Below are 11,714 nucleotides of genomic sequence, written 5' to 3' on the forward strand. Positions count from 1 at the left end.
GATACAAAAGAAAAAAAAACATAAGAAAAAAAATTAGGAAACAAATAAATAAATTATATTATTCACTTGATATATAAAATTGAAATTAATTATAGAATATAATTTCGTGGGAATTAATTATATAGAGTACAATTTCTTAGGAAAATAAAAATATTCTCAAACAAAAAGTTTGTTAATATAACTTGACACAAAGCTTTATTCAAATTTTTTTTATATCTTTTTTTTTACTTTTTACATCACTTTAATTCACAGCAATTTAATAAAATTTAAATCTGTGATATTATTTTCTTCCTTCCTATTAAGAAATAGAAGATCTTTTGTAACTTCTTTTGTTATCCATTAATAAAATAAACATTATTAAGTATTAGTTAATTGATCATACAGATCTAATATTTTTTTATTAAAATATACAAATATAGAAACGCAAAATTTAACATTCAGCATTAATTTTTTTAATTAATGAAAAATACATTAACATATAATATACTAATAAAATGTATTTTGATAAGAACTTGTATTCTAAATATAATCCAATTATATATGAAACAGAGATATATCAGTTTTAAATGTTTAATTAAAAAATTCCATGATGTCCTGGTAAACAGCCAATTCTATCAGTACAATTTCAAAAATGTACATAACATTAATTTTTTTGCAATTTTTTGATTATTTGTCATAAACTTTTTAATTACTTTAAGAAAAAGGATTTTTTTTATTAAAAAAAATACTTTAGACCTCATATGTCTAATTTTTAGCTATTCTTACCTATCCTTCCCATCCTGTCAGAGAAGAGTTTATAAATTAATTAGATATATTAACAAAAAATTTAGAACTAAAAAATTTAGAATTGGAAAATCTAATAATAATGTAGAGTCTCGATATTATTTTTTTAATTTTATTATCCAGAAAATTCAATAATGTAAAGTCAGATAACAAAGTACCGTGATAGGAAAATTCACTGAATTAACATTTGGAGCCAAAATAGCATCGAATAGTTCAGATAATGCATTTCATGTAACTTCCTACCAAAGAGAAACTACACATCCCAGCAAACGAGAATGGATTGAAATGAATTGAAATGGATTCAGATTTTCAGAAATATTGATTCACGAATATTAATATAAATGCTTTTCAATCTTGAATGCATTTTTATTCATTTCTAGGAATTACATAGAGCATATCTCTATGCCTTTCAATCTAAAAATAATATTAGCTTTTTCTGTGCATTGTGAATACTGTTCATTTCAATTTTGAATAGGAAATGCAATTTTTCAATCCAATTGCATCTAATTGAATCTAATTGAATCCAATTGAATCCAATTAAATAAAAAAAAAAAGTATTCGTTATTTAAAATACGCATTCGGATTATAGAAAAAAATGTCAATCCATTTTAATCCATTCTTGTTTACTGAGGCATTAAGTGTTAATCTGATTCTGTTACAACTTTGTATATGTTTATGTAAATTTAAAACTGATTAGAAAACGTCGAAAATGCCCAGTTGCTGTATTGAGAATTGCAAAAATCGCAGCAAAAAAGGCTTTCATTTATTTCGCGTGTCAACAGGCGATAGACAGAATAGCTTCAATTAATTGACAAAAAAAACATTGTTGAAAAGGGCTGTAATCTGTGAGATATAATTTTTTATCTGTGAGATTTTATTTCCCCTTATAATATAAAACAGTCATACATAAATTTTAAATAACGCGTCATGAAACCAAAATGACGGCAGTTCGCGGTACTTTATTTAGTGACTTTACAATAATGGTGCTTACAACGCCATCTAACTTACAAAATTGACATAATCTTTACAAACATCTATCGATACAAAATTGACTTTACTGACTTGTAATACCCGGTCGATCGACGCAGCTGATTACCATGTCGTCGATAAATCTCAAAAATTGTTCTGAAATGTCCGAAATGTAACAGGGCAGTATCTTCGTCGAAGTTACGTTAGATTTATCTACATGGTTATCGCACGTATAGAACACCGCGAAGGTACTTATAACCTCAAACACATTTTCCTGAACTACTTTAGGCACGCTCTGATTTCTTTTAAATAATTTAGTTTAATTTAATTTAAAATATTTTTTTAGTGTCTAATTTTATGTCCCAAAAATCTCTTTATGATATTTCCAGGCCGAATGAATCACAATTGGTTATAATGCGAAATACATTCGCTAAATTGCTTGTGCACAGAATTCACCTAATTTCACCAATCCTTACGTCGTATCACAGTAAGCACTTTCATGCGAAACAGATACTAAAGATGAACGAGGCATTTCTCCGTTACGATAAAGGCAACGATACATTTGACATCTCATTTCGCTATGTGGACGAGATGACGAAGATCGACCGTCAGTTCAACTTTTCCAGACAAACTACGGAAAGTGTGAGCAATTTCCTCAAAAGGGTTGACACCAACGTTTGCAAGATTGTAAACAAAAAAGTGAGTTTTCTTCTTATCTTCTTTTCCTTTTCCTTGTTATTAGATTTCCATTTATCGTTATATTACAATATTATTTTTAATATAGAATAACTATAAGTATTATACTACACAAAAATTTTTCTAAACAAAAATCCAAAATAGAATTTTTCATACAATTTTTAAACAAATTAGGTATTGAAATCTAAAGAATTAGTATTTCCAGAGATAAACTTTAAAAAAGAAATATCTGAGAGAAATAACATTTGTTTTCTGTAGATACAAAGAAAAAAGAAGAAGAATGCTGCTTGTGAGGTACTTGATTTGACAAAAGACAATGTGAATACTGGAAAAATCATGCTTCTCAAAAATGATGTCAAAGTGGATGGTGATACATTGTGTAAAAGCCTTTTGCAGGATTCTGCAGAGCTAAAACTGGTCATTTTTGAGACAACCTTTTTAGTGAAACGAAATGCACCTTATATCATCAAAATTTCGTTACCATCATGCATATTGGCAGGTTTTCCGATTTATCCATCCAAGTTTGAATCACTGTATACTAACACGAAGCAATCGATATTTGACTGGTACAGAAACGATTCTGTTAATAAACCAAATTCATGGATACATGTAGGTAATGGATATCTATATGTACCCAGCGTGACTGATATTGGTCATCATTTGAAAATTAGCTGTGAACCTCGGAATGAGTCAGATTCAGGCTCTAGGATGGAAATACAGTCAAAAAATGTCGTGGAAGCCGGTCCTGGAGAATGTCCTTTCGATATTCGACATCAGTTTACAAAACATAAATTATCGGATAGGAGGTATGGTACTCGTAAAAGATAAATTTGGAAGAATAAAGTATTGAAAGAATCTGTATTATACGTAATATAACATACATTAATATGACATATACTAAGTATTTTACTTGCAAACTGTATATTAAATAAGGAAAAAAAGTTTCAGAGTAATAAGTTATAATATACTGGCAGATACCTATGCCGATTCTGATTTTTCTAAAGATGTATTATTTCCATACTGTCCACAGTATGCGTTAGATATGGATTACAGAAAACAGTTGATACTTAAAGAAATAATAGGTGAGTGATAATATAATCTATATGAATTATTTAAATCGTTTTATTAAAAACGCAAAATATTTTAAATTATTTTTATAAAAAAAAATAAAATTAATAATAAAATAAATTAATAAATTTAAATATTAGTTACAATAGTTACATATTGTTACATATTGTTCACAAAACTTTGTAGCTTTCCAAAATTTTTTAATATTAAAACAAAATGTTATTAGATTATTTAATAACAAGCAATAGCAACAATTTATAATCATTTTCGTAATTTTAATATTAATGAATTTATTATAGGTTTTAATAGTGATATAATTTGCTTGCAAGAGGTAGATAAAAATATATACGAATACGATTTGTTACCTTCTTTATACATGCTGAATTACGATGGTGTGTTCGTTACAAAAAATGAAATTAGTGAAGGTCTCGCCACATTTTTCAATCAAGATAGATTCGAAAAAATAGGATTTGAACGCAGCATAATGGCTCAAAATATTGATTTACCTAAATTTGCTGCCATCTGGTCTAAAATCGACAATGACAAAATGAAGGAGAGATTTTTGAGTAGAAATACCACCATTCAGGTAATTACGTATGATATAATTAGGATTTTAAGTAGATATATTATACTCATTGGATAAACGTTAGCAATGATTTAGGTAACAACGTTACGATCGAAAGAGAACCAATCTGAAATCTTGGTCATCGGCAACACACATTTATACTTTAAACCTGATGCGGATCATATACGTTTGTTGCAAGGATATTATGCAATTACGTACCTACACGATGTCACGAAAAGCATACAGGAAGAGGTAGATTTTTCTCCAACAAAAATCTTTTACATTCATAGATATATTCAGAAAAATGTTTAGAAATATTATTTTGACACTTTCGCAAATCATATATATCTTATTAAAAAGTCTCTATTATATTACAATTTACTAACTGCTATGCATATTGACAGAATCCCGAATGTAACGTAAGTGTGATATTTTGTGGGGACTTTAACAGTGTGCCGGAATGCGGCATTTATCAATTGTTAACAAAGAATTACGTTTCAGAAACCTGCGAAGACTGGAAAAGTAGTGAGTGACTTTCTTTAATTTACTATCAGTTTATGAAAGCTTGGGTTTCTTTCTAATTTCGTTGTCTTTTATTTTCGTTTTATTTTATTATTCAATATCATGCGATCAAAATCAGTACGTCTCATGAAATGAGAAGAAAAATTGTGATCCTTTTTTTTTAGATTACGAGGAAGCTATAAAAAACATATCCTTAACACAGGACCTTTGCATGTCTAGCGCTTGTGGCGTGCCGGAATATACAAACTATACGCCGGAATTCTCTGCCTGTCTAGACTACATATTTTATGAGAGAGATAAGTTTGAAGTAGAACAAGTGGTTCCGATGCCCAGTAAAGAAGAGCTTACTCTTCACACAGGTTTGCCGTCCGTGGTGTTTCCCAGTGATCATATATCTTTATGTGCTGATTTAAAATTGAAAGGATAATAAATTGTGAAAATTATTAAATGATATATCTCTAAAATATCTCGTATATAATTGAACATGTAATCATTAAATCTGTCTACATTCACATATGTAAGAAAATATACAAACAAAAGTGTTTGTAGTCATCATCAAGTGTTTACGTAAAATTTCTCCTCTCGCATCATTGTGAAACTAATTATTTTTAAGCGCTGTTTCGAGACTTGAATAATTCTACAATATCTGATGTTTTTATTCCGTCTTTCATTATTTAAAAATGAATATGTTTTTCGTATATTGTCAGATTAATTTATACTGTATATCTGAAGTTAAAAAAAAAACATAAAAAGAAAATTTTGTTACAATATTTAGATCACCTACTTTTTTTATCATATATTATATATGATTTTGTGTGTGTGTGTGTGTGTGTGTGTTTGTGCGCGCGCGCGCGCGCGCTATTCGATACCAAAATAAAAAGAACATAAAGAAAGAATTATAATATACAAAATAATCAGATACAATACAATAAAATATAATACAATACAAAAAATAGACTTAAATCTTTTTAATAAAAAGCATGTATAAAATACATAAATTCATGCTTATACATTTTTACAACATTTTTGCTTATAAGATATTTTGTATACAAAATTTACGTTTGGAAACGTCACTCGAATATCTCCGATGCTTCGGAATTATCTGTCCTTACTTAAATGTTAAACAGACAGATGATGAATCCGAGGCATCGGAGGCATCCGAGCGACGTTTTTGAACGCAATCACTATAGGCAATCGATTTGTAGGCAAAAGAAGCTATCTCCATCCAGGGGCAAAAAAATAGATATTGTGTAGTTGACATTCACTTCTTCAGAGAGTAGTAGTACGCAGGGACATTTGCGGTTATAGGAAAAAAGCCCTCATGTCCTTTCTTATGGTTTCTCATGGTTTCTCTATGTTTATATACAATATATGTATATACAAGATCCGTAAGTGTACAGGTCCCGTAAGTTTTTGCCAAACGCTTTTATGTAGATAGAGCGGATTAAACTAAGTCAAAAAGTCCTCTACCATTTTGCAATTTTTGCAATAGATAACAAAATATTAATTATTAAAAATTGTTGAATATTGGTATTCAATAATTTTTTACTTAAATACTTAATTTTTAACTTTACAGAAAAACTGCAAGACAAAAATTATTTATTTTCTTCTCATAGAACTCTAAGAATTTTTTTCAGAATTTATCAACTTTTTAGTATTGCATTTTCTTACTCTTATCAACATGAGAAAATACGGTATTAAAAAATTCTGAAAACATTCTCAGAACTTTATGAAAAGAAAATAAACAATTTTTGTCTTTTGCAGTTTTTCTGTAAAGTTAATAGTATTTGAGTAAAAAATTTTTAAAAACCAATATTCAGCAATTTTTTTTAATCACTAAAATTAATATCTCATAGTTAATATTTCGTTAACCATCGCGAAAATTGTAAAATGGTAGATGACTTTTTGACTCAATTTAGTCCGCTCTATCTACACAAAAGCGCTTGGCAAAAACTTACAGGGACACTTTGTACATAAAATTGTAATATCAGAAAATCATATAATCTTGAGAAATAGAAAAAATAGTAAAATAATTAGATTTCCGCAATAAATACATGCTACGTAATTTTATATTTTATTAACTTTGTTCAGTTGATTAATATCAATTAACAAATAACAAAAAATTGTTTTAAGATACGAAACAAATCATAAAGAATACGATTGTTGATAAAAAGAAATATATATCAGAAATACAACCCAAGTTTTTATAGTTTAAAACAAATCCTTCAAGTGCACATTATTTCATTTATGGTCATCAAAGTATACATCATATTTCAATAATACAGAAAAATGACGTCACTTATGCCTACAACTATAGAGTTAATTTACAAAACTTATATACAGATTGTTACCTTCTTCGACGGCTCGGCTCGTAAAGGTCTGCAGATAATGAAGAATTTCAAATTTGAACCACAAATTTTCTGTCTTAATATGCAAAATCGTTTTCGTATCTTCTATTTCAAGAGAAAAATCGAAATTTTTATATTTGCCTTTTTATCGGTCTACAATTACGTATAAATAAAAATTCTATAATCTATAGCTGAACTCCAAATTACAAAGCGTTTCACATAAAAAGAAATCTAATAATATACATAGAAAATAGAAAAAATTAGTTTATTTTTATAGGTATTTATTGATATAATTATTATCTTCTTTATATATATATATTTTTTTTTTTCTTTTCTATCATAAGATTCGAAAATTGTGATTGTTACATTGCTTTATACATGAAACATTTTGTATAGACCCATAATAATGATGATTATTTAACTTTCATAATTATTCTAAATTGCAAGCTTGTAAAATCTATAAATAGTTTTCTCATTTCTAATTTAATTAAGAAAAAGCAAGAACATATCATAAATTATTTAATAACCAATTATAATATTATAATAAATATTATGATAGTGTAGTAAATAAAATAATAAATTTAATCATAAATTTTTATAACTGCGAATTAAATAATCTTATTTCAAAATATCGAAGATCCAAATTCTGATATTTCTTGTACAGTCTTAGATTTCAATGTAATTATTTAATAATTCGAAGTATATAAATAATAATTATATAAATGCAAATAAGAATGTTTATGCAAAATTTTATACTTTTATTTTTTAATTAATCATTTTATTTTATATAACTTAATTATATGTTCACTTCAACTTCAACGTCTCTTAATATAAGAGCACCCAATTTATCTACGGTTTGAAAAATGAAATTTATCTACTTTAATTGGTCCATTTTTCGGTACAATAACTGATGTAGAATATCTCGACACTAAAAATTTTATTGTATTTTATCGGTTGAAGAGAGTAAAATTTTATAGTGTGAGAATTACATATTTTATATAATCACATAACACAACTGCATTGTTAAAATGCTAATCGTGTCTTATTCTATCAATATCATATAAATTGTAGAAGAGTTTATCGTGAAATAGCTATCCGAATAGAAAATTTCTCTAATAGCTGCAGACCTCCTTTTTTATCACACACTTTGCTTCTGCTTCCGTATAAATGTAACAAATCTAAAGTGTATCTAAAGTAATTCTCTAAGTTGTGTTATAACCATTACAAACATACCTTAATCCTTTCCTTCCTAAATATAAGCATATAATAACACATTATTATGGGAATTATTTTTTATACTCTTAAATAAATCGAAAATAGAAATTCAAATTACATATATTTTTTCTTTCAATTTAATATTGAAGTTGTAAATATAAGTTAGAAAGAATATAAAACAAAAAAATAGTAATAGAAATTAGATAAAATTAATTAAGTGATAAAAAATTGACAAGATATTTTTATTCTTTAATATTTAAGTGTCTTATATATTATAAACTTAATACGTAAACTATATTAGGAATAAAAGGATTAGGTGCATACTCTTTCCCCTTCTTCATTCAAAGTGACTATTATAAATGATCGACTGAATATCTCATTAAAACATTTAAAAATACGTTACGCTATTTCAATCGCGAATATAACACATTGATATACATAAAATGAAACATTGTGCCGCGCCAATGAACACTCAGGTGTCTGTAACTGAAAAAACAAACACGATTGTTCCCATACAAAAACAAAGTTATTTTATTGATTGTTAATACAATCCAATTTAATTTTCTTGTGCCTTTTAGTCACAAGTCATTTAGCCATTTCGCGATATATCTTAAAGTAAATTTTTTTGGCGAAAATGATTTCAAAATTTGTGCCCCTTTCAAAACAAAAAAAAAACATTAATTTTGTCATTTTTTTATAATATACATTCATTACAATATAAATACAAAAAAATAAATCAGAACAATCAGTATTTGTTTCATATTACATTACTTCGTACATGGAGAAACTAAATAAAAAAATATGAAATAATATAAATATATATACAACGCGACTTAAAAATCAAATATTTTGGGGTCCATAAATTCTTTAATTCACATGTGTCTGAACAGCCAAATGCAAGATGTCAAACAAGTTCGTACAATTTTCGACCATCACAAATGTTGATACCATCAAAACTCCTGCGAACGATACATTTGCTGCGAAACGAATCGAACTTCGTACGTTTATAATACTATAATGAATTCATGAATCGTGACAAGTGACAAATCATTGAAACCTGTTGTTCAGGGTGCATCCTTTCTTATTAACGGATTTATATTAAAAATGCGATTCCATCAGACAGCAAGAAAAGTACATAAGAGAAAAGAATGCAATATTATGCAAGGATTTTACACATTAGTAGACGACGATTGTTGCTCACTCGCTCGCTTGCTCGTTCAAGGTCATCACATTCCTCTTCGCGGCGCGCTCGGCACCAATAATTGTAACGCGGTCATTGCATCGGGAAATAACGAGTGATAATTCACTACCGGCACATAAGCTGCGGTTATAACGCGGCCGGCAAACCATCGACCGTGCAGCGAGTTCACAGCCGCCACAGCAGTCGCGATTGACGGACACTTTACATAAACGTTGCCTTGTGGTGATGCTTGGTCCACGTATACGTGCAGAACGCCACCGTGCTTGTTACATTCCTCAATCACATCGTCGCGGATCTCTTTCGCCCAGTTAGGATTCGTCTCACTAGAAACAATAACGTCACAAATTACAATTTCTGATTTATTTCAATTACAATTGTAAGAAAATTTTTTTTAAACTCTGTTAGGAACAATATTTTTAATTAAGATTTAAATTAAAAAACCTTTAAAAGTCAATGCAGGATATTCTTACGAAATATGATTTATTATATTACAATTGATTAAACGACTTTTTAATTTAAATATTATTAGAGCATATATAATTAAATAGCTTATTAATTAAATTGTTTAATTAATAAGATTAATATGTGATGATTAATGAAGATGTGCGAACTACTTGAATATGAATCGAATCGAACCAAATAAGATTTGATTCGGATTTGAATCGCTACGATTCAAATCTAAATTGTCCGAAAATTTCAAATTTAAAAAAGTCGAATACAAATCATATGTATTAAAATCATATATACTGCTAATAACTAAAATGAGATACTCATATTATTGAAATAAAAGGTGTTATTAAGTCTATTTTTCATAGCTGAATATTGAAGGTATCATTTCACGAGACGCTGAAAAATAACGTCAGCGTGATTACATAGTTTTAATTTGATGCTTAGCATGACGCTAAAAATTGGATTTATTTGAATACTAGGAGTCAACTTAAATCACGTAATCACTGCTTTTCAGCAAATTACGAAATATTATTTATAATAATTGTTCATTAATTTTTAATTTTTAATTCTAATGATAATTTTAATTCTAAATTCAATTTAATTCGATTCGATCCATATCAATTTTTTTCGATTCGGTTCAAACTGTGGATTCAAACAAAGAAATGAAATTCGATTAAATTCAGCATAAAAAAAACTTTGAATCTTACATCTGTAATAATTATTGTAATAACTATTGCTTTAAAAGATGCTTTTATAATAAGTTTATCATGTTATCATTAGTTTTGCATATCACTGCTTGCATATATGCTATGAATTATGATAACATTTTTTTATTTAGCATATATATTCCCCCTAGTGAAAGTATGGTATACGTAACACCAGGTCTACAAATATGCGACAAAGAAAGTATTTATTTGATATAAGGAAATATGTGACTTACTTTTGCGGATCGAACATGTTGGATAACATGAAACACTGTGTCGCAATAGGAGGCGCGGCTTGGGGTGGTGGTTGCGGCTGCGCCATTACTGGTGCCATATTTAAAGCGTTCGCTGCAGCGGGAGGAATTTCCAGACCGGTACCTTCCGCCAATTTGAACATCAGTTGTAATCTAAAAATAATATTGTACACATTTTTTAATGAAATGTGACCTTAGTCGCATATTTATTTTTTCCTTTAGATTTTTCTTGTTATTACTTTACGTACCTTCCAGTTGCTCCAAGATCAATTCCACTACGATCTAATTCATCAGTATCGAGTAGAGAAGGTCCTTGAATCAGATCAGTTCGTTCTGTTACATTCCCAACTTTCATAGGTCTACCAGCGAGCTCGAATCCATTCAATTGTTCCAACGCTTTTTTTGCATCGTCTGCATTTCTGAACTAAAAAAATAATAATCTTGAGTTCCATGCAAATATAATGATCTTAAAGATGTCAACTAATTATAATAACTTAATTCAATTATTATTACATAAATAAATATCTTGATGCATATATTTAACGAGAAACATTTATGTACAATGCTATAAAAACTTACAGTCAAGAAACCATAACCCTTGCTGCGCCCTGTTTCAGGATCCATAATCAACTGTATGTTGTCAATCTTTCCAAATGGTTCGAAAATCCCACGAAGCATATCTTCTGTGATATTAAAATGTAAAGATCCTACATATAATCGCATGGGTCCTGTTTGTCCCTTAGGCATTAGGTTTGGCATTGAATTACCCATACGATTTTTCTCAGCTTGTGTATGCTGTACTACAATAGGCACTCCAAGAAGCTTTTGACCAGACAAACCAAGAGCCTATAAAATAATATGAAAATTAAGGAAATATATTCAGTATAAAATAATGTTTTTTTAAATAAGAAAAATCTTCAGGAAACGTTGTTATCTCCA

At 28.3% G+C, this 11,714-nt stretch overlaps 2 protein-coding genes across 5 annotated transcripts in view; one reads left to right on the forward strand and one right to left on the reverse strand.

Moving 5' to 3' along the window:
• The first annotated feature begins 1,811 nt into the window (after positions 1-1,811).
• Positions 1,812-5,245, forward strand: LOC108753141 (2',5'-phosphodiesterase 12). Of its 3 annotated transcripts, none has more exons than XM_018494485.1 (8): positions 1,812-2,000; positions 2,099-2,451; positions 2,707-3,254; positions 3,397-3,530; positions 3,816-4,102; positions 4,178-4,333; positions 4,486-4,606; positions 4,768-5,245. In XM_018494485.1, the coding sequence occupies exons 1-8, from the start codon at positions 1,970-1,972 to the stop codon at positions 5,028-5,030; spliced, it is 1,893 nt and encodes a 630-aa protein (XP_018349987.1). In that variant the 5' UTR covers positions 1,812-1,969; the 3' UTR covers positions 5,031-5,245. The 3 variants fall into 3 exon arrangements, with proteins under 3 accessions (XP_018349987.1, XP_018349988.1, XP_018349986.1); XM_018494486.1 differs by having other exon boundaries at positions 2,142-2,451; positions 3,391-3,530; XM_018494484.1 differs by having other exon boundaries at positions 3,391-3,530; positions 4,768-5,244.
• Positions 5,246-8,903: 3,658 nt separating this feature from the next.
• Positions 8,904-11,714, reverse strand: part of LOC108753213 (RNA-binding protein 39) — a 9,599-nt gene continuing 6,788 nt past the window's right edge. The window contains exons 5-8 of one of the 2 annotated variants that reach the window (XM_018494611.1): positions 11,355-11,621; positions 11,024-11,199; positions 10,758-10,928; positions 8,904-9,690 (exon numbers count right to left, since the gene is read on the reverse strand). In XM_018494611.1, coding sequence (XP_018350113.1) covers positions 9,393-9,690; positions 10,758-10,928; positions 11,024-11,199; positions 11,355-11,621 — 912 coding nt within the window. In that variant the 3' untranslated portion in view covers positions 8,904-9,392. The remainder of the gene's footprint in view (positions 9,691-10,757; positions 10,929-11,023; positions 11,200-11,354; positions 11,622-11,714) is intronic. The other variant, XM_018494610.1, reaches the window with a different exon arrangement.

The sequence above is a fragment of the Trachymyrmex septentrionalis genome, unplaced genomic scaffold (genome assembly GCF_001594115.1).
Source record: "Trachymyrmex septentrionalis isolate Tsep2-gDNA-1 unplaced genomic scaffold, Tsep1.0 scaffold66, whole genome shotgun sequence".
Taxonomy (NCBI): Eukaryota; Metazoa; Arthropoda; class Insecta; order Hymenoptera; family Formicidae; genus Trachymyrmex; species Trachymyrmex septentrionalis.